This window comes from Gouania willdenowi, chromosome 16, assembly GCF_900634775.1.
Source record: "Gouania willdenowi chromosome 16, fGouWil2.1, whole genome shotgun sequence".
Taxonomy (NCBI): domain Eukaryota; kingdom Metazoa; phylum Chordata; class Actinopteri; order Blenniiformes; family Gobiesocidae; genus Gouania; species Gouania willdenowi.
Window position 1 is genome coordinate 13,019,825 of NC_041059.1, and position 22,729 is coordinate 13,042,553.

At 38.1% G+C, this 22,729-nt stretch overlaps 3 protein-coding genes across 3 annotated transcripts in view; all 3 read right to left on the reverse strand.

Annotated features, from left to right (window-relative positions):
* Window positions 1–171: 171 nt before the first annotated feature.
* rpl18 (ribosomal protein L18) lies at window positions 172–5,105 on the reverse strand. Its single transcript, XM_028470735.1, has 7 exons — window positions 5,033–5,105; window positions 4,384–4,470; window positions 4,147–4,254; window positions 3,652–3,750; window positions 3,421–3,544; window positions 2,632–2,701; window positions 172–303 (listed from the first exon to the last, which is right to left on the reverse strand). The coding sequence occupies exons 1-7, from the start codon at window positions 5,033–5,035 to the stop codon at window positions 228–230; spliced, it is 567 nt and encodes a 188-aa protein (XP_028326536.1). The 5' UTR covers window positions 5,036–5,105; the 3' UTR covers window positions 172–227.
* Window positions 5,106–7,138: 2,033 nt separating this feature from the next.
* On the reverse strand, window positions 7,139–10,114 carry LOC114478353 (mpv17-like protein). Its single transcript, XM_074783832.1, is given in 7 exon segments — window positions 7,139–7,271; window positions 7,375–7,404; window positions 7,490–7,536; window positions 7,539–7,559; window positions 8,573–8,921; window positions 9,030–9,208; window positions 10,005–10,114. Coding segments are annotated over 5 exon segments (537 nt in total). The 5' UTR covers window positions 8,892–8,921; window positions 9,030–9,208; window positions 10,005–10,114; the 3' UTR covers window positions 7,139–7,151.
* A 4,384-nt stretch (window positions 10,115–14,498) lies between these two features.
* Window positions 14,499–22,729, reverse strand: part of myh14 (myosin, heavy chain 14, non-muscle) — a 41,248-nt gene continuing 33,017 nt past the window's right edge. The window contains 9 exon segments of the mRNA XM_028471248.1: window positions 14,499–17,378; window positions 19,054–19,226; window positions 19,645–19,753; window positions 20,184–20,392; window positions 20,474–20,597; window positions 20,693–20,778; window positions 21,983–22,111; window positions 22,187–22,348; window positions 22,430–22,642. Of these exon segments, the coding sequence (XP_028327049.1) occupies window positions 19,089–19,226; window positions 19,645–19,753; window positions 20,184–20,392; window positions 20,474–20,597; window positions 20,693–20,778; window positions 21,983–22,111; window positions 22,187–22,348; window positions 22,430–22,642 (1,170 nt within the window). The 3' untranslated portion in view covers window positions 14,499–17,378; window positions 19,054–19,088.

A 22,729-nucleotide genomic window follows, 5' to 3' on the forward strand; every position in this document is an offset into this window, starting at 1 on the left:
ACCAAAAGACCCCTCACAGGTTTCCACCAAATTATTTTGTAATGGAGGAAACCCTTTTGTTGTTGTTTTTTTCATCTTATTTATCATGACACCATTGTTAACTGACTTATTTTATAAAGAGTGCAGACACTGAAATTCACAGTGGAGGGAAAACACACACAAAAGAAAGCATTGGTTTGTACAGCCAATCTTTTATTGTAGTCGGTTTGCATGAAAACAAAAACAGACTAGTTCTTGTAGCCACGGCTGGCTCTGCGTCCACGGGCCCTCTCGAACTTCCTGCCCTTGGAGCGCACATAGGGCCTGGGAAAAATAAACAGGAAATTTATTATTCATTATTCAGATCAAATATCAACACGAATCACAATGATCCATCAGCTTGTTTAGAGTATGTATCTGAACCAAAAATGGCATTTAACATTACAATATAGCCTTTTCATACTACAAATGGGATAATTTCCTTTCTTTATTTGTCAACAAAAATATTAGTAGCCAACTAAATATTCATAGCCTAACTGCAACTACAAAATCAGAAGCTTGAGCTGATCATATATACAGTTCACATCCGTTCTACACACTATGTTGGATCACCACAGTTTGAGAAGAGAACCCATCAAAGGATATGCACCTCAGTTTAAAAATCTCTAATAATAATAAAAAAAAACTATTAAGCTTATGCATCATATAGGAAGTCAGAGTGAAAAAGAAACTTTATTTAAGACTCCTTATGTCACTATGACTTACAGTCAGAAAAATTATTTCTATAAATAACAACAGATGACGCTAAAAATAATTTAATATTAAACATGATCGACTTAAGTTATGACAACACAATTTTAAATATTTCTTATTGCCTGCAATTATTTTTAGTTTTAACTTAATTATATTCTGTTTTGTTTGATTATTAAATAGATTTGTTAATTTCCAAGCTTTAAAAAAAAAGGTTCTGAAATTTTCTATTAAAAATAAGTTAATCACAACAACAAGCTCAATATGATTGGTGTTAAATGGCTAACGTCTCTGGAAGAAAGAAACTGCTTCACAAACAGCTGAATGCCATTGATTATTATCTGACTGTGCAGCTCAACGTACTTTCAATGAAAGGCGCATCATATAACAATCTTAGATCGTCATGGTATAGAACGTGATGACAATCTTTCATATTGTCCTGTGATGGTCACAATTATGCAATAAAATAAATGTATTTAAATGCAATAATAAAAACTTGTTGCAAAACGATTGCACTACATGAAGTGTTGACCTTTGACAGCATGTGCAGAATAGGTCGGAAGAAAATAAAAAGAAGAATGTGGTTACGATCTGCCAAAGCAGAGATAGAAGAACCGGCTTTTGAGCACATTCTATAGCTCACAGTTCTGTCTGTCATTTGTCTGTGTACCCATATACAGCTGCATCTAAAGTTTGTTACCTTCCTGCTGAATCACACCATTTACTAGTCTACCTGACCTCGATATTAGAGACATAGTAGAAGGCAGTGTCTAAGTTTAATTACTGCCCTCACCTTTTGATCCTTAACTATAGAGCAGCTAATGAGAGTGAGGAGTTGGTCCCTAAAATAAACTACTTTGGTAATATGGTAGAGAATCGATACCTGATCGAGCACAACGTGAGACTAATGGTACTGATGTGCGCAGACATATTTAGAATGATGTTAAGGTTTGTGCTCAGTCACATTAGCACCAGAGTTAACATGGCCTGTGGACACTGATGAGCTCATCTGTTTACATTTCTGAATGCCTTACTAAGAGGCCTGAGACAGAAGTCTGATCCAAAAGTCAAAAGGTGAGGTACCTGCAGCCACACCACAAACCAAACAGAAAGCTTTGACAGAGGCATTTTTAAAAGGAATGACCGCTTAAAAAGTTGCTAGCTCAACTGCTTACCTACATTTTAAAATGTTCTTTAAAGGCAGGGTAGGTAATTTTCAAAAGCTAGCATGATTTTGAATGTAGCATCCACAGAGGACCACTAACATGCATGAGCACCGGTGCTCCAATAACAGACCTAAGCTCATCGCTTGCATTGTGTAGAAACTTTGTCGTCTCATGTCTCATTCAACATTAAGAAATGTGACCAAAAAACTCTGTTTCAACTCTGTCGACGATAGTGAGCTTTGAGTGTGGGCCTGTGCACGCGAAGGGCCGAGAACGAGCAGAGAGACGTGATTAGTACAAAAAAAAAAAAAGTATTTTTTCATTGGTCGATGTTTTACATGTTACAGCTGCTACAGATGACAGATTTTTGTTCTTTTTTATATTACATAAGATCCTAATTTTAATCAGGACATACAGAAAATTTCAACCAAAAACTTAAAAAGTGTATCTGGAGAAAATTACCTACCCTACCTTTAAGTCTCCTGTCCTAAATGATCTTTCATCTTATGATTTTTACATAGGCAAATTGTTTGCTTTACAGATAAACTACCTTCAAAATGGTCTGAGTCATCTAAAAAAAAAAAAAAATTGTGATCTTGATTTGCAAATAAGAAATCTCGATATGATTTATTTTCTGCATCGCCCCACCCCTCCTTTCCAATATGTCTCTTAAACCTCTGCCAACAATATTCCACTGTTTGAACCAATGGTACAGACGCATTGAATAAACACGTACTTGGTGTGGCTGTGTGGAGTTCCAGGAGCTTTTCCAAAGTGCCTGTACACCTCCCTGGCTTTGCGAGGTCCTGAAAAACAGAAACAAATTCAGAACATGTAAACAAAACAAATCAGATAGTCAAGTTTTTAAAATTCCCTTCCAACGTTCTCTTGTGACCTTGACCTGCAATCTTACTTTGAATTGTTATGGTTTGAATGCACATTTACAATTTTCTATTTACAAATGTTCTATGTTTTAGTACTTACCAAATCTAAAAAGGCATCTGATTCATGCTAATATGTTGTAGTTTAATGATAGTTTAAATTCTAACATCAAACTGTTCACATTTTGACATCAGGCATTCAATTCATGTAGACACAATTTACAGACAGTAAATTTATAGCCACCTTAGTTGTAGGGTAAGGCAATTAGTTATATATTTGTCTTAAAAAGTCAAAATGTAAAATTTAATATCAGCAATTTTGAAACTACTGTAAAAATCACAACACAGGTTTAGAAATAGCACTTAACAGATGTACTCACTTCTTTTAGATAAATTGAAACAAAGGCTAAACACCTATTACATGTACTGACCTGTTTTTAAAGGTACGTTCTTTGGTTTAATTAGGAACGACATTAACAGGTTTGCTGACCAAATAATAACCATTATCAAAATGTAAAGCAGAATTCTACTAAAACAGAAAAACGCACTCACAGAAACCATACATTTGTTCAATAAAATAGAACACACACATTGCTCAACATATTGAACAGGAGGAATGTGATGATTTCAAACATAAGAGTTACCTGACAGCAGCACGGTGCCATGTCCTTTAGGAGAGGACAAAGCCAGCTGATCAAAGGTCATCACCTGACCACCAGCCTTTAAGATCCTGCGACGAGCACCATCAGTAACCTTCAGAGCACAGATCTGCCAAAAACAATAAAATTTTTTTTACATTACATCAAAGTGAGACGTCTCAGACTAGGGTCCTGGGGGGCTTTGTTTGGTAGTTAAATATAAAAAGAATCATCTACCTTCATCTTGGGGATTTCCTGAATCCTGATGTCGTCGGTGACTGTTCCCACAACAACTGCAATTTTGTTTTCACGTCCCGGCAGCTTCATCTTGCGAATCTAGAAAGCAAAAAATTAGGCAGCATTACTAAAAACAATTGTTTGTCGAAAAACCAAAACTCAACTCAAATAAAGGTTTTAAGTTCAGCGAGGTACGTCAGTGAAAGCTAGATCTTGGATCAGCTATGGCATTACAATAAAGTCTGAATAACACTTTTCCGTCAGTCAATCTATTGCTAAAGACTAGGAGGCTCAGTGAATTTAAAATACACTGCAGTGTCATTGCATAATAATGTAAACTGCAATTATAACAGCAGTATTAATTCAATATAGAAAATAGTCAATTTCAAAGAGCAAAGCTGACCCACCTGGTGTAAATAGTAAATAACTACTGCTGCAGTTGAAAAAATGCCTTTTTAGACAAATGTAACCTGTGTGTAAAAAGATGAGACTGACCATGCGGGAGATGGAGATCGGAGGCCTGTTGGTCCTGCTCATGAACAGTCTCCTCAGGATCACTTTGTTGAAGGGAGCATTGCAACGACGGGCCAGAAACCTGTACAGCTGAAGGACAACACACAGATTTAGTGGGAGAACTTAGTCATGATTCCACACTGAGTACTAGGTTTGTATGGGGGGAAAATGCAGATGTGTATTAATATTGGTTGTGGGTGGTTGAGTTAGATTTCATACCTTGACCAAGAGCCTCAGATAGATATCTTCACTCTTGGGCTCCTTTCTGTGGACTTTACGGTCCTTGTTGTGTCTGATATCGACTCCCTGTAGAAGCAAACAGACACACATTAGTTAATAGATGAAAATTCACCTCCACATGCAGTGTAAAGACTAACACCGTGGGTTGGGAAGTTGATCAGATTTAACAAGTAATTGCTTTATTGTGCTACTCGATTACTAATGAGGATATTACTCTGACATGGTTTCAACACAATTTAAGTTTATGTGCCAGTTCACACGTTGACACTACACTATTTAGCTAGCGGCTAAACATAAAGTGGTGTGTACAGAATGATTCAGGGGCCAACTTGGACTCTATGATGAATGTAAGCTCACGTAAAGTAAAATTTAACACTACAGAGGTAAAATATGATACGTTTAAGAGCGGTTTTTAATGTAGAGACTGGATAAATGGCTCCGAAAAAACCGGCGTCGCTTTCGAAGCATGAATATGAACAATCAACACGAAATAGCCTAATGAGTACATTACATGTAGGGTTTATTGTCGTTATAATGTATTCACGGAGGGATTGGGGTAGATTAACATGAAGGATGACGATGGATGCTCAGGATGTCGTGTTGTAAAAGTTAAGCTAGCTGTACCTACCATCTTGGGCTCAGAACGAAAAGGGAAAAGGAAAGGCCGAGTTCTCGCGATAGAATTATGCGATCAAATCTCGTACGTCTGATTGGCTACTAAGAAGGCTCTTCCGGTTGTCCATGGAAAACATTTTTCTAATGGCGCCCCTAGTGGTAGAGTCACAATCTATTTTTTTAAATTATTTTTATTTATTTATTTATTTATTATTTATTAAATATATGAACAAACAAACCTATACAACTACAGTATATCTGAAAAGTATTACAATATAAAGAAAAAAAAAACACTTGCTTACTTATGACCCAGTTGTTTACTTTGGCCTTTGGCAGAGTTTAGTTGCTTTTAATGTGTTTTTTTTTTTAATTTGTGGTGGCATTGCTTTATATATTTTAATGTAACTCCCATTTATTGTAGAACACTTTGGTATGCTTCTGGCTTTTTTATGTGCTATATAAATAAAGCTGACATTGACTATGACATAGTCAAATGGTTCAGAGGCTAATTCATCATATAACATGTCTAAGTGTTAATAAACAGCAAAACCCATTTCAGTTCAGTTTAAACAAGTTTAAATGTTACTGTACTGATGTGTATATATATATATATATATTGTAAAAATGTTCTTAAATATCTTTATTTTTGTCTTCTTTTGTTATTTCTGACTTGTAAATTCTGTTCTTTTTCATCATGTATGAAATGCAAATATTTGTCTTAAAAACTCATAAATCCATTTTTTTTAAGGTCAGTGTCTGACTTTTGGCTAATTAGGGAGAGAGAGTCTTATTGATGACCTCTTTCTTGGCTTTCTTTGACAACAAATGTTTTAATCTAAATATTATGTGTAAAATGCTGCAAACTTTTAGTTTCCTCCACACTATTGGGTACGTTTTGCACTTTATAATAATTTATTGATCACCTCTGTCATGTTTACAGAAGTGGATCAGAGATAGGAAAAATATGTGTGTGAATCATTTCAGGAATAAATGGAGCTTGACTGAAATGTAAAGACAGAAAAAAACCCTTTCTGTGATGGTGCAATACTTTTACTAGTTAGTGAGGATGCATTGGCATCCTCACTATTGTATTCGTTCCCCTTTATTATTCTTCTGCTATTTTATTATTCTTCCATATCCTCTAACTCGTCCCACAATTTTCAACTAATTTCAACAATTGAGGTATCAAACTTTTCAGAAAATTCTGTTCTTCGCTGCTATATCTCAGTGTTTTGAAAACTTTTGAACTTTTTGAGTTATTTCTCGTGGAACTTTTTGCTCTCTTCCACTTACATTGAAAGTTCGAACCTTTTTGACCCTCTTGTTTACTTGACCCTCTTCATCGTCGGCCAGTTTGAAATGATCCAAGCCATGCAACGGGGGCAACCGGGGGCAACCGGGGCAACGGGGGCAAAGGCAAACAGGGCAAACGGGGCAAACGGGGCAGACAGGGCAACCGTGGCAACCTTGGGCAACCGTGGCAAGGGGCAAACGGGTGCAACCGGGCCAACCGGGGGCAACCGGGGGGACCGGGGGCAACCGGGGGCAAACGGGGCAACCGGGGCAACCGGTGGGGACCGGTGTCAACCGGTGGCAAACTTTTCAACCTTTTTCAAACTTTTCAACCCTTTTTCAACCTATTCAACTTTTTCAACCCATTTCAATCTTTTCAAGCTCTTCAACCTTTTTTGACCCTTTTTCAACCTTTTTTAAAACCTTTTAAACTAACTTTCAACTAATGCTTCAGCTGTTTGTTCACTTTTCAGCTCATACTGGGAATTTACTTATGCTAGTATATAAACTGGTTTTAGCGATTGTTGCTAAGTATTACAACTTTAAGGCTATTGCTAGGTTAATGCTATGCTATGTAGTGCGACGGGGGCCAGCACATGCACCCCTAACTTGCATTTTCTTCAGGAATGCAAAAATTCTAGTTACAAAATATATGCCAATGACAGATTGTAGCTTATGAAAAAGTAAAATAAAATTTAAAAAGACGTTAGTTCTGACACTAATCATGACGCGAGCATGAGCAGCATGAATTCTGTAAGGAAACATTTTATTACTACATAAACACATGACTGTCATATTAACTTGACTGTTGGTTTAAAAAAGTAACGAGAGTCTGAGGTTTATTCCATCTTGTGGCTTTGCTGTTGTCGAACGTGACACAGGAAGACAGTGAAGGTCAGAGCGATGCCCCCAACAAAAACTGTCCGTGCCACAGGCGGGACAAATGCAAAGTTCACAGCCTGAGGAAACAAAGAGGGACAAATCATCATTAGCACGTGTGTCATTTATGTATTAAGTACATTCATCTATGCACTGCATTCAGAAACGATGCTAATATCTGACCTGCATTGTTGACCAATACACCACTCCAGCCTAGATCAGGACAGAAGGAAACACATTTTAGGAACATGCCGACATTTTGAACACAGTTCCAGTAATAGACCATAAGATGTTCTACCTGATATGATTTCCAGAATTTATGTCTCCAGTCTTCAAGAATGTCACTTTGTTTTCAAGTAAACTTAAACCTAGAAAGGCAGAATGATTATCGCATGTTTACTTGGTTTCAAAGGCAACATTTGAATCCATAGTTTTAGTACAAGTGCATTAAAAGTTTTGGTGTGTAACACAACAATGTAACATTTTGTCTCGGTAAGCTTTGAGTTTTCACCCTTATGCACATGCCTATTGTCCATTTGTTAACTAATATATCAGACCTGTCGCTGTGTATCAGTGGACTACAGTAATCTTAGTAAAAAAAAAAAGTTTAAGATTTAAAGTAATGTTTTTGAGCTTCTCTTTACATCATTTAAAAAATATTACCACTACTTTCTTGCATCCAAATGTCTCTGATAATGACACTTATTAGCTCTCTCTCTTTAAAGCCCCTAACTTCATTTTAAAACTCATATTCTGGCTCAGCGGAAAGCAACTGGTGTATGTTAAATACACGTTTGCATATTTACAAGGTCGATTGATAACTTGTTCAGTAATAGCTGAAAATTGAGACGGTTGACTCAGTTTATATTGTCAGGATTTACCAAAATATCTAAAATAATTTATAGATCTAGATTTTTAGCATTTAATTCAGTCATGGAATGAAATGAATTGTTCAGTTTGAGACACGTGTTGAAACAATATTTGTCTTTGTAGATCACTTTAAAAAAAATAATCCTTGTATTAATAATTGTCTTAATGTTCATAATGTAAACATAGGTTCAATAAACGTGAGCATGTTCTAAATGTTATTTTACTAAGGACATAATTGCATTTTTTCCATAGAATATAATGTCATTATGTTTGATATTAAGTTTATGAAGCCCTTGAACTAAATGAGTTTGACCCACCTGATCAAAGATGTATCTGGACTTTCTTTAGTTTAGTTTAGTTTGATGTTAAATGTATTAGGATTCTGTGTGACCTGCTTCTTCAAACTGTCGAGCTTTTCTTCAGCGTTTGCCCTAACAAACTGTTCGCTAAATAATCCCAATATTTTGATATTTGTTTAACATAAGGAAACCAGATTTTGTATAAAACCCACCAATATAAAAAGCACTGATGGTTAGAGGAGCAGCGATCAGCTGATCCAACACAACCTTTCCCATCACTGCCTTCACTCCACCCCCTGGTATCATCCTCTCCAACCCTCGCAGCCAGTGGTAGTTGAAGTTGGCGTGAAAACAGAAGCCAACTGTCGCCACTCGAGCTGTCTGTTTCCAGTCTATGCACCCGTCTGTGTCCTCTGGTTTCCTTCCCAGCATGCTCTGCTGGATCAGGTCTGCTGAGGCGAACAGTGTTGTGTACCCCAACACATTGGTGATGTACGGATGGGCCCTGAACACAGCCCAGACTCTGCTCATGTTGAGGGATTTGATCAGGGAGAGAGTTTGCTTAAGAAGGAGCAGAGAAGGGACATATATGAGCAATTTCATATGCACTTTGGTACCTCCTTAGATTATGGATCACTTTGATTTTTAGCAATTAACAGACAAACTTACCTTTCACAGTTGCTCTTGAAGGACGTCTAATAATTCCAAAACACATGGACATAAGCTTTGTCTTGATTGGTTTTGTCGGCTGTGACCAAGCACGTCCACATGTTGGAAAGGTGCTCTGAGCAGGTCAAAGTTCTACCACCACAGCAGAGAACAAGTGATAAAGCTTTTATCAGAGTAATCTGGGAAAGGAACACATGTGAGCACAGATTAAACTGCAAAAGCTACTCACATGAAATAACTGATCCAGTCAGATTTATAAAACCCAAAGCATTTAGTTTGACATTTACACAAGTTTATGACAACATTTCTAACCTTTTCTAGGGGTTGACAGAAAAGCTGCCATTAATTATTCAAATGTATATGCCAGGGATGTGTACGGGTTTATACAGTAGCTGTTATTGAGCCGTTTCCAAGAAATCTGAGTATTTTTCAATGGAGGTTTTTTTTTCATTACAATTGGGGGAAAATACAAGGTTGTTTACGAAGCTAGTGAACAATAAAAGTTATATTACTGATGTATTCTTAATGATCTTCCTACCAAGAAAAAAAAATGGTTTTGGCATTTTAATGTAGGCTACCTGTTTAACTAATGCATTAATTATTATTATTAAGACTATTACCAGCAAGAACATTATATAGGTAAGTCATGTGGGGAAAGCGATATATGACAGATTGACATTATACAGGACCCAAAATGGATAAAGTCTAAAAGTAGAAACTCTTAGAAGTGCTTTTCCTTTAGTTATGCAGGTGTTGCACCACAGCTTAAAAAGAAATGAACTCCAGGGGTTATTGGACTCTAAATACGATCATGCCGGTGGTCAGTAAATAAATGCATTCTTTGTGAGAGCATGCAAACTCTACACAGAAAAAAAACTAGGATGCACTTGAACTCATGACCTCGCAGGCAAATGAATAATAAGGCCCCATAAAGTCAGTTTTAAGTTGCGTGATTACAACATAAAAATGACTTACCATGTGTTCCGCATGTTTGCTAAAATTCAAACATTGTGTTTTTGCTGTGCAGCTCCTCTGCTCGATGCACATGTGCTACCACCTAAAAATAGAAGCCACTCCTGCAGCAGTTGTTCAAGGAATAAGTAACTAAACCTTCTCACTGTTGGTAAGCAATGGAGGAAGTATGATGGCCCATGTATAAGTTAACCAGCATTACTGTGTTTTGAATATATTTTCCTGCTCAGAAATATTGATGGCTTCTGCTAAAAATTATACTATATATCAATTGGTCTTGGGTGATATAATCAAGTTATTATTCTTAGCATACACACATGGAGTCAAACAGGTTTTTTTAAAAAATAAAATGATATTTTTATTTAATTTATTTCAGTAACTTAAACTATACCTTTTCCACAATATAATAGAAAAAAGAATGTACAACATGGGTAGTTGGTATACAAGTTCTTATTTTTTTAAATAATTTCTCTTATATGATATTAGAAATAAAAGTTGAGTAAAAATTCAATATTTTTTGCAATTTAACCAAAATTGAACTTCAAATGAACCATTTCTGACATTGATTTCTGTGCAAAAATGTCGTAATAACATCATAATCACAATATTAACATGAAACATAAATATGAATCATAAATTATTAAGGGAAAAGTGCAAATACATTTGAAGGAGAAAACATTTTCAGGTTCAAAGACTAAATATTTTTAAAGATGAGAACCAAACATTTATTGTTGAATATATATATTTTCTATTAAATGCTGCTGTCTCTCTGCTATGCAGAAAAAAAAACCCCCTCCGCCCACCTGCTTACCATAGATATGTTAAATTCAGTACTAGGAAGGCATCCTATTGAAATGTAAAGGTCAATTAAAGCCACTAGCAACCATCTTAGCTCTTCCCTCAAAAAATGTGATAATTGGGGCTCTGGTTTAAGCCGATCAATTAAAGGCTTACAAACTGTCTTAACTGGTGCTTTTGTGTCCCTCGGTGTTCAACAAACTGCTTTTAGTGCGGGGCATACTGTGGGGACACGTGTCCACACCTCCACCAGAGGTTGACTCTTCACATAATTGCCTTCTTTCCTTTCAGAGCCTCACATGCGCTCTCAGTGCTTCTTCCACCTCTTCTATCTGTGGAAGTGGATTCCTGTCATACTGCAGGAATAAAGAGGAATTTTTACATCTGCATTGAGGAGACTATGCCCCATTACTTGGTTTTTGTAAAAACATTTACATAGTGTGAGTGCACGTATACGGCAACAATGAAGTAACCACACCTCAGCTCAAACAGTCTTCATATGGCTTCAGTTTGTTGGACGAGAAAGAGAAACACATCAGCCTGAAGACGCTGAGGTGAGAATCAGTTTCTGCTTTAACATCTTGTTGACTCTCTATGTTTGATGCTTTAGGAGCTTTATTACTTCCACCTTCCTCAGCCATGCGGCCACCCTTCTCTGTGAGCCTGGAGCCGGGCTTGGATCGAGGCGTCCCTTGGGGTCGAGACCTTTTCACATTCGTCACTTCTGCGGCAAGTCACATGATGAGGACCCTACAGAAACCTCGGAAAACCCGACCATCCAAACGGCAGGTCAACCACCGGCGCTTCCTTCACAACATGATTCAAGGTGGGGAGTGATTATCAAACTCTGAGAAATAACTTTCTTTCATTTTTTTTTTTTGTAAAACTGCTGATTTTCATTTGTGTGGCTCTATCTACAGAAAGTTTGCAGACATCGAAGCAGCCAATCATCGTCTAGCATCTTCACTTTATTCTAAAGATACGGATGAAGACATGTGCACTGTGTCGATGGATAAACCGGAGACACCCGACGATGCAGGAAACCCACTTCACAGTGACTGTCTGCAGGAATCCTGAGAAAGATGGAGCTCACAAAGACATGGACAACCTCTACAAGCCCAGCAGCACAATCTCCTCTGATGTTATTGTCAGCCAAGAAAAAAAAATCACCATCATCACAAGCCTTCAGTGTTCTCCTCGGGAACAGATGACAGAGTGGACAAAGACAGAGGAAAGAAAAAAGAATCAAAGGGTTGAGTTTTACATCCATAAACTTCCCAAAAGGAGACAATTCTTATCAAGGCCGAGGCACATTTCAGTTGGAGAGTTGCAATGAAACCATATCTCTTGATAACGTCTCAGAACAAACACAGAAAACAATGAACGAGTCCAGCTTCATCCAGTTGAGGAGAACACCTCAGCCTTCTTCTCCCCTGAGCTCTCACCGTTGTCTCTTGATTTGTGTGATTTCTCGATTCTACTGTGTGCCGACAAACCGAGAAACATGGTGGACGCCACTGAAGGTCAGCTGAAGGACATCATAAACCATCTTAGTGCGGGCACTAAGGACTTTGGAGTCAGCAGTGATGTGGACGATTACTTTGAAAGTATTTTTGGGCGTCAGGACAACGCTGAAGGTACAGAACCATCAAATAGTTTCCCTGAGTTGGAAGATGTTCACTGTGGAGGAGCTGATTATCAGTATCATCATGGATACCACAGTCATGATGATACGTCACCCACTGACCTTTGTCAAAGTAACATACACTGTGCACCTGAGGAGGAAATGACCAGCTTTAGAAGTCCAGACTGTGCTCAGAAGCCTGTTCTCCTCCTCCTCTGTCAGCGTCACACACCAGCAGACGTACAATGGACCCCACGAGGACCTCACTGCCTGCAGGCTTACCAACTCCAACAGAAACCTGAATTTTATACCATTTGAAGGTGTTGCTCAATCGTTCTCTGCTCCTGTTCATCATCATGAGAACCGTCCAGTATCAACACCACCTCCTGAGGATGACTGGCTGTTCACTGATATCTTGAAGGACTCAAACTCCCCTGACTTCTAGATTTATCTTTCCTATCTAAACTGTACTGAACTTCAAGTTTAAAAAAAAAAAAAAAAAAAAAATGTACATAGAAAATGTTGTGACTATTAATGTAATTCTGAGCCAAACAACTCTGCTACAGATGCTTTACTTTTCCTCTCAAAAAGAAGATGATTCCAACTGGGCCTAAGCCTTAGGGGCGGGGGGTTAAAAATATATTGATCAATATGACCTAATTTGCAGCTTGGTGTTGTGATTGGTTTCACCAGTGTAAAGATTGCAGGCTCTCTTTGGGCTGATCAGTCTCTCTAACATTTTCACACATATTTGATCTCCTTGGCAAAAAAGGCCATGATATTAAATGTGACCTGTTCAGTGCTGCCCCCTCCCCCTCCCCCCCCCCCCCCTACACGCATCCACTCACATTCACCTCCTAATAGTGATTTAGAAACTCAAATGAACTTAACAGTCAAGTTGTTGGATTGTGGGAGGAAGCTGGAGTACCTAGAGAAAACCATGCAAGCATGGGGAGAACATGCAAACTCCACACAGAAAGGACTCCATGTCTACCCCTTGTACCCAGGACCTTTTTTCTGTGAGGCAGTCATACTAATCACTACGCCACCATGCGCACAAAATTGTAGACAAAATTAGGCAATTCTGAGTAGTAAATGTTAAAATCGAAATAGAGCTTTTATGGCAAAACTAGTTGCAAAGCACTTTACTATTTTACAATTACAATTTTTTTTACAGGATTCAGGCATTTAGCTGAATAAGTAACTACATTTACAATATTATAAAAACAAGTAGTATTTACTAACTTGATTCAGGAAGTATCACTGAATTCAGCCGTCACTCCTGTAGATTCTGCGCATCATATATCTTAGTTACCATGACTACCTGTAACATTGAGCTGTTCCGCCAAGCTAAATTTAACTATTATTATTAGACATGACAGTGTGAGATTTTTGTATATCTGTTTTTTTTAATTTCTTGAATGATTTTTTTTCTAGTTTATTCATCTGAGTCTATGTTCGGTTTTTAAATTCTTACTTTGTGAAGGTGTACAGGCATTGAAAACAGTATATTGTACATTATAGTCTATTCTTTTCCTTTTTGAAGCTGCATTTATTAGATCGACGATAATTCAATAATGGTTACTGTTTTTTTTTATTTTTTTTAAAAGTCTTGTTCCGTTAATTATTTTAGTTTTTGACTGTCTGCACTTTGAAATTTCCAGTTTTTGTTTTGCTGGAAGCCAAGCCTTCCAACTAAAAACATTGTTGTGTATAAAAGGGTTTGCATGACAACAAAAATGATCTGATATACTATGTATTATTGTACCTAAAATGTGTCACCCTGTTCAACACATTATTAATAATTCCTGTTATATAATTACATTTAAAATGTTCTTCTAATTGTCCTTTTTGTCATATCTCCACCCATTTAATAAACATTTATTAAAAATGTCCACATCTATGGCCCGCTTTTTCTTTTTAATCAAATATATCAATGTCCCTTAACTAAGTATTCATCTTTGCACATCATAAAATTGTACTGTTGAACACATTCTAATAACACAAGTCTAAAGAGTGTTGATGTGTACCATGCCCGTGCATATAAAACAGAGATCAAAATCAACAACATAGAATAAAGTTACCCCAGTCAAATGTTTTATAATTACAGCATCGTTAACAAAATAAAAGCCTACAACAATAAAACATATTTCAAAATATTTAAAGTTGCACAGTCTCCATAAACCAATGCACAGCGAGAAATAAACACCTCAGAGAAGCACCAGCCTTGTTTTCCTGCTACAGTTTCAGCTCCTTACACTTCTTTTTAACAAGGTTGTCAACTTGTGGATACTGGTTTGATGTTTCATGAAACACAACACATGAGATACAGACAGATTTGATCACTATGACATCTAATTTGGCTTAATGCTGTCTGTGTTGGGCTTTAATACAATCCAACAAGCAGAAGGGATCTATTAGTAATGTGTAAGGTGCTGCATTATACAAACATGTTAGAAACAGAAAGAAAACAAGAGTTTCTTTTAAGACAAAAAGAAATACATGCAGAAAATGAAAAAATAAAAATAATTTTTTTGTTTGTTTGGTGGATAACAATATTCTTAATAACGATAAACCAGATCCTAAAACAAAAACGCACGGAAGCAGCAACAAAAACCAGCCTGATCCTCAACGCTGCTGTAGCACATGGATGTAATAAGGAGAAAAAACACTAACAGGAACATTATTTATAGATAAATTATACAAAGTTCACAACAAAGAACAACATTCAAGAAGAACAGCAGAGATCATCGTCTGTGGTTTCAAGCAGCGCCGTCTTCACTTTTCATCATTCCCAGCAGAGAGCTGTAAAGTCTGTGACATTCGTTCGGATTCAAAGTAAAGCTCGCTCATTAGAAAGTGATCCATGATATGTTGCTAGTTCAGACCTACAACCAGCAGCCATTGTTGATACCTCCCCCATCAGGACAGTTAAAAGACAGAAACACCCATTGAAGGTCAAATAAAAACAAACACACAAAAAAAAAAACCGCAAAAAATCCATTTCATCTTGTTTTTCCTTAACATAACTCATCTGATGTAAAGCCCAGTTTACCTGCAAGGGAATTCATGAAAGAGATTATTTCCTATTATTATTATTATTATTCATGATGAAAATTCAGCCATTAACCCAGTACACAGTATTGTTTGTATTTGTTCTGAGAAGGACGAGAGAACGTTGTGTTTTGGTACATTTCTGATGAGAGTCAAACGTCCTCTATGTATTCTAAATTTACCAACATGTTGACCTTGCACAAAAAACAACTGAGAGCCTGAAACTGAAGACAGGCATACAGGAATTGGTAATGTAGAGTTTGTAAAAAATAAAATAAAAATAAAGAAAAAAAAGAAACCAGTTATTACAGCTGGGTCGATAAAGTGCCCACACGTACAATGTCATTTCGAACTGACCCCAAGAATAAAAAAAAGAAAAGCGACCTTTTCTTCTACTTGCCATGTCATTTATTAAAAACTTTGTCCTTGATGCCTTGTTGATTTTTTTTTTTTTTTTTAAATCCTAACACTACGACTACACTGGGCATGGTGCCAAGTTGTAGCAGGAAGCCCCTCCCACTTTACCTCTCATCATCTACGTCACTCTACAGCTACACTACGCCCACTACCAATATACGTCCCTTTTCTCATCCGTACGCCCATTGTTTGGTTGAACTAAAGGCTTTGTTTGAATATTAATTTACAGTGATCAGTACAAGCTACATGACAGTGTGCAAGAGGTTTTTATAACTATTAAAAACTTGATGTATTTATCATTTTAAAAAAAAAAGGAGGAATCTCAATTTCTTCTGCCTTAGGATAATAAGATAAATTACAAGATTTTCTTTTCCTTTGCAATCAGGGATTTTAGACTAGCATGCTTCTTCACAAAACCACCTCCTATAGGGAACAGGTTATAACTTAGGGGTACTTTAAAAAGAAATCCTACAAAATGAAACTTTAAGACTTTTAATTGAAGAAACTATTCAAACTTTGAAATAATAATAATAATAATAATCTGCTACTGCATTCTTTCCAAATTCAGCCTTGAGGCGACAGCTCGGCCTCTGCTTTTGAAGATCAGCCGTTAGCGTCAGCGGCACTTAAGACAAGTGATATTTAAAAAGCATCTGCAGTGAGAATCATCAAAGTTCCTTATCACACACCTTATATTTCTTTGTTTTCTGTTCAGCCTCGCTCGCAGAATGTGCAACACTTGGTTTGTGATTTCCTTTTTATGACAAGCAACAAAAAGATCAACTACCCCATTCGTTGTTTGGCTGCATCCGTCTCACGTACGATGATGGTAGATTGTCAGGAGTATCTAAAACACTGCAGCAGCCCTTTGTTCTCCACCAAAGGGTTTAGAAAGGCTCAGCTTTGTAATGTAAAACACACAAAAACTGAGCGGTGACTGCTATCACGTGTCGTACTACATCATTTGATCATTTAGAAGTAATTCATTTTCCTCCAAAGAACAAGTTTCTTTTCCGCGTAGCGTATCAAACTGGAAGTGATGTAGAAATATAACATGTTAAAAGCTAAAATAATGATAATTGCCTTATTGGGAATTTGTCAAAACACATTTTCAATAAAGTTGTAGAAAAAACGGAGGGGGAAAGGGCCTCTGAAGACCAGACAGGGGGTTTTTGGAGTGACTGCGGTTGATGTTTGCATCCTTTAAGTCGACTCAGTTTAAAAAAGGTCTAATGTGCGGTGTGCATGTCATTGTGTGTGTGTGTGCGGGGGAGAATGGGTCTTTGTGTGCGTCACTCGGTGTTTGTTGACCGCTGTAGGATGGCGGGGGGTCCATGCTGTGGTCAGAGGAGGGAGTCGGGGTCCTTGGGAATCCAGAGGAGGGGGTGGGTGAGGCCGGGGGGCTCTCTGAGTCAGAGTTCTCCAGAGGAGAAGTCGTCGACTAAGGTCGGCGCCCTCGCATGCTCAGCGGCAGGTTAACACGTCTGGATGAGAAAAGAAGACGTTTCACTGCCTGTGGCACTGTGTGATAGCACCACACTAAAATAATCAATATTAGCCCTTTAAACAAGAATAACTATAACCACCACCAACATCAGCTTAGATTTTAAAAGGCTCACTTATGCCTGAACAAAAGTGCACAAGCTTTACAACAGCCTTCTTTACCTTATTGTGCTAGTAGTAACGCTATAGACCAACTTCATAATGATAATAATAATAATAAGTTGTCAAGCACTTTATATTTAGTTATCCCAAAGTGCAGGTAGCCAGTGAACGATCAATGAAATCATTTTTTATTATTTTTTAAACATCAGTTTGTGAGTTGGCTTGTTTTGTTTTTTTGAAAAAAAAAAAGCTTAAAGCTTTTTCTAAAGTTGCAAAAGTTGTTTTTTCTGTGTATGCAGGGTGGATGGTGCGTCTTCCAGCTTGGTACGTGTCAAAAACACTGAAAAGCGTTTGGAAAACGTTCATAAAAGCAGGAAATTAATGTAACGCTTCACTTTTAGGAGTGAGTGTCAGTTGCGGGTTTCTGGTAATAGGATGATTTTCAGATGGATGCACCGCAGTGTTTGGAAGCTTAGTTTTCTGACAAAAGAGTTTGTCTCATTTTAATCGGCTGAAAGTCCGACTTTTTAATGCTTTGTCTACTTTCTATTTCTATATTTCATAGTCAGGTAAAAAAAAAAAAAACAAAGCTAATAAAAACAAATGAAAAGAACACTGATGTTTTCTTGAGTCTCTTGTTCTTCTTTCGACATAATTTAAAAGTATTTTCATTATCAAACATGTTTCATGGTACATGTGTCAAACTCAAGGCTCTGGGGCCAAATCTGGCCCTTTAGAGCATCCAATTGGCTCACAGAAAACATGAAATGGTGTACATTACCATATAATTCAGTTGTAGTATCTCAAATTCAATGAAAGTTTTCCCATGCTTATATCACATGAATGCAGTATTGCAATTTCTCACTAATAATTCCACAAAATACCACAGAAACTAGTTACAAAATCAAGAATTTTTATAGTGAGATTTCTGCAGCGACTGATACTGAAAACTAGAGCACAATAATGTTAAATTGTTTTTTTCCCACCTAAAATCTGAAGCCCACTTAATATCAAACTGGTCCGTATTTGGCCCCTGAACTAAAATGAGTTGACACCCTCTGTTAAACGTTATTATGTATAATGTTTTGTTAACTTTGGACAGAGAAAGCTCAGCTAGTCCTTTATGATTCACCATAATCTAATAATTATGTATCTACAATATATAAAACTATAACCTTATTAATAGATTTCTTAGGATAGAAACAGGTGGACAATATGACAATGGAATGGACACACACAGGCACTCTATGTCCTATTGGTGTTTCTCCACACACACACACACCACACACACAAGTCAAAGAATAATAATAATAATAACAATAACAGCACTGACCTACTTTTCTGGCTTCCATTCAGGGATGCTGAGTGATGATGTGACGCAGACAGATGGATAACGTGTCAGTGTTGATAAGACACACACACATGCAACAAGACATTAAAGTAAAAACAAATCATATGACGTTAATGGGATGTAAAAAAGACAAAAAAAACAACAACAACAAATGTACACATACATGACAGCAAGCCCAGGTGAGTGCTCACAGCGTGACTTACCTGAGCTGGTTTGCGGAGCGAGGAGATGTCTCGTGTCATGGTCTGGGTGTGTCTGTGAGCTCCTCCAGCTCTCGCTGCAGCTTCCTCTTCTGGGCGTTAGAGCGTGAGTTTTCCTCCTCCACCTCCTCCAGTTGCCTCTTCAGCTGCTTCAGACGCACCATCGACTTATCCAGCTGAAAGAGAGAGAGGGGAAATGGATGAAGGGGGAAAAGCATGAAGGCAGGGGTCTAGAGGAGACAATAAAGACAGAGAAATACTTATTGGGAGGAGGGGATTAGAGGATAACTGGAGGACTGGTAGGGGATCCGGAGTCAGATTAAACCTGGAGATTATCAGTGATGATGTTTTAGAAGCAGAGTTGATGTCTCTGCTGAGGTGAGGGATTTATTTTCCACCGTAACATTCCAACCGACACACAGATGTCAGCGCAGGATTAGGATTATCCTGGATTTATTTCACTGTGTTAATTGTGTTCGTCTTTGTTCCCACAGCTTTGAGGCCAACGTGACCCTCAGTGAATATTTATTCTCCGTTAATGGATTTACTCCTGTAACGTGGACTTTTTCTTGGGGATATGATGTCGCTGTTTACCTGCTCTCTGTACTGGTCTGCAAGTCTTCTCTCATCCTCAGCCTGCATCAAAGCCTCCTTTAGTCTCTTCTCTGTCTTCCTCACCATTTTGCTAGCGATGGTTCGCTCCCTGTGGGCAATAACAGGTCAAATGTCATTAAAATGCATACAAATCTTCTATGGTTTAAAGTTAAAAACCAATTATTATACAGCTATGCATGAATGGAATTCACTACCAAATGACATTAAACATCATCATCCTAATCATTTTTTAAAATCCCTAAAGAGATATAATTTTTTAAGACATTTCATTGCCAAACACTAATTCTAATACTTTGTCTGTTATTATTGATTTTGTTTGAGTTGCAGTTCTTGATATGTCTGTTTTGTTGGTGTAATGTGATTATTATTTTCATTGTAAGGTCATTGTGTAATCTGTGGACACCAGGAAGATTCCCTTATAGTTTATGCCTAACTAAAAAAAACACAACTGTTCAACTACACTCCAAAACATACAAATAAAACATTTCAGTTTTTATGAATGACTCTGTTTGTCTCACTGTCTCTCCTGCTCCAGCTGTTCATCCATCGACTCGATCTTTGCCTCCAGTGCGGCGACGCTGAGCTTGAGTTTCCCTCTCACTGCTCCGTCCAGCTCTCCCAGTCGGGTCTTCAGCTCCTTGTTTTGCCTCTCCAGTTGCTCCCGGGCAGCCTCGGCCTTCTGCGTCAGCGTCCTCTCTCCTTGCAGCTGCACAGTCATCGTCTCCATCTGCAGCGTCGGCAGAACAGATCGTGAGCACCAACATGAAGAGGTGAGGAAAAAAGAAAGCCTTTGTGTCCACCCGCCTACCTGCAGAGCAATCTTTCGTTGTCTCTCGAGCAGCAGTTCAGAGTTAGTCTGCTCTTCCTCCAGCTCTTCTTCCAGCTGACTCACACGAGACTCCAGTCTCCGCTTCTCTTCTGCCATCGCACTCCTGGGCAAACACACGTATTTCATAGAACAAGCTTGAGCGCACCTAAACAAACACAAATATCAGTCCCAAAACATCAGGAAGAATATCTTCCAAACCTTGCAGAGCTGCTGACGATGTCGTCCTCCATCTTATCCATTTCCTGTTTTAACTGTCTCCTCTGCTTCTCGGACACAGCCAGCTCCTGCACACAGAGGGGAGATGATAAAATAAACACTGGGGGCATAAAAAAAACTTTTTTGCTGTGGACGATTTCAACATTCACTACTTAAAATAGAAAAATGGCTTTTCAACACGTGGAAACACTTATCTATAATCTAATTTGACTTTAGGCTAAGCAATATGGACCAAAACTCATATCTCGATGTTTTTCCAGAAAATGGCAATATACGATATGAATCTAGATATTCTTAACTCAATAAAGTCTGACCAGAGAGATGATTGTGGGTTAAATTTGCTAAAAATGCCACGCAGACACATTTATTAACAAAAAGCTGCACAACATGTGCCACTTTTGGCTTTTTCTCCTCTAAGGGACAGCACGTGTGAGTGAGTTCTGTAGTGTGGCTTGTTTAGGGAAAGCTCTGTGTTAGGACACATTCAGTAATCCATTTAACTGTGCTTTTCATACTGTTCTGAGAAGTAAAGAAAGCAGCGACTTCTAAATCAAGTATTTTAATAAAAAATAAGATATAAAAAAATACATATATTGATATAGGAGATATTGTAGTTTTCTATATCGCCAAAAAAGAAGACCCCATATATCTTAAAAATCTATATATCGCCCAGCACTAGGATATCCCACGCACTTCGGATCTCAAAAAATATGAAACTTTTACCAATTGTAATGAGGGACACTGTTTGACTGAAAGAATAATGTTAAATACTTGTATGATGTTAGTTGTACTGTGTGATTGTGTGAATAGAAAAAGTAAAAAAAAAAAAAAAAGACATCTCGATCTAGGCGATATTGTCATTTTCAACATGCTGGATGTGAATCCTGTCCAACAAGAATAAAACCTGTAAGACAGCAATGATAACACTGACAGCACTGCAGGAGGGATAACTACATGAAAAGCTTTAAATCTTAAAATTTGATATTGAATTAGAAACGGATAAAGACCCAATTTGATGTCGAAAAGTGATGATTCATGACATTTTTCACATCACTGATGTTGTTTGGAGTTATTCAAGATGAGACTATGTTGAGGTTGGGAATGTCCCTGAAATAACCCTTGCATTTGCACCTCGGCTTTGAAAAGATCCCAAATCAAGCACTGTATGGCTTTGATGGTACAGCAGTACTAAAGTCCTAATGAACTGAAAGTGGTTGTAAGGTGTTTGGAGAACAACTAAATAATAATAAGCAAACGCTAAAACATCATTACCTCACTTAAATGTAGGGCTTCTGCTTCCAGAGATTGGATTCTTTTCTCGCTGTCTTTAGAGTGAACCAGCACGTCCTCACGACTCGTCTTTAAATCTTCAAGTTCACGCAGAACTTCTTTGAATTGTCCCTGAAAAAAGATAAATCAAAGTAACAACTCTGCCATATGAATATTTGCACATTGCGTGGCTAATCTCAGTTTTACCTGTAGTTTCCGAAGTTGCTTTGATGCTTCCTCTTTGCCACGAGTGGTCGCCTCCACTTGGGCCTCGTATTCCTGCAGCTCCGCCTCCAGCTGCTTTTTTGCTGCCGCGGCCTGAAAGCGCTGAGTCCTCTCCTCCTCCAACTGAATCTCTAACTCTTTGACCTGGAATGGAAGAGGACATGAATCTCCAATCACCTGAAAAGACTGAGTTCGCCCCAGTGAACATCAGTGTCCTCCCCCTACCTGTTTACTGAGGGCTCTCCTCTTCTCCTCCCCTTTCTCCTCATTGTTGCTGACCTCCCTCTCAAACTGAGCCTTGAGGGCTTGCAGGGTGACCTCCAGCCTCAACCTGGAGTCCTCCGCCTCTGTCAACTCCTCCTCCAACTCCTGGGTCTGAACTCGCAGGTTCTGAGCTTCAGCTTCTAAAGTCCGGCGGCTTCGCTCCAGTTCGTGGACCTGATGCCAAAGAGAGAAGCAGAGAACAACAAAGTGTGACACACGGAGGATGGCGATGCAATGGTGAAGACAGGAAGCGCCAGTCAC

Excerpts from the sequence above, each read along its gene's own strand:
- rpl18 (XM_028470735.1), bottom strand. Across the intron at positions 4,255-4,383 it reads ATCTGAGGCTCTTGGTCAAG|CTGTACAGGTTTCTGGCCCG; the intron begins GTATGAAATCTA and ends GTTGTCCTTCAG. Across the intron at positions 304-2,631 it reads ACTCCACACAGCCACACCAA|GCCCTATGTGCGCTCCAAGG; the intron begins GTACGTGTTTAT and ends TATTTTTCCCAG.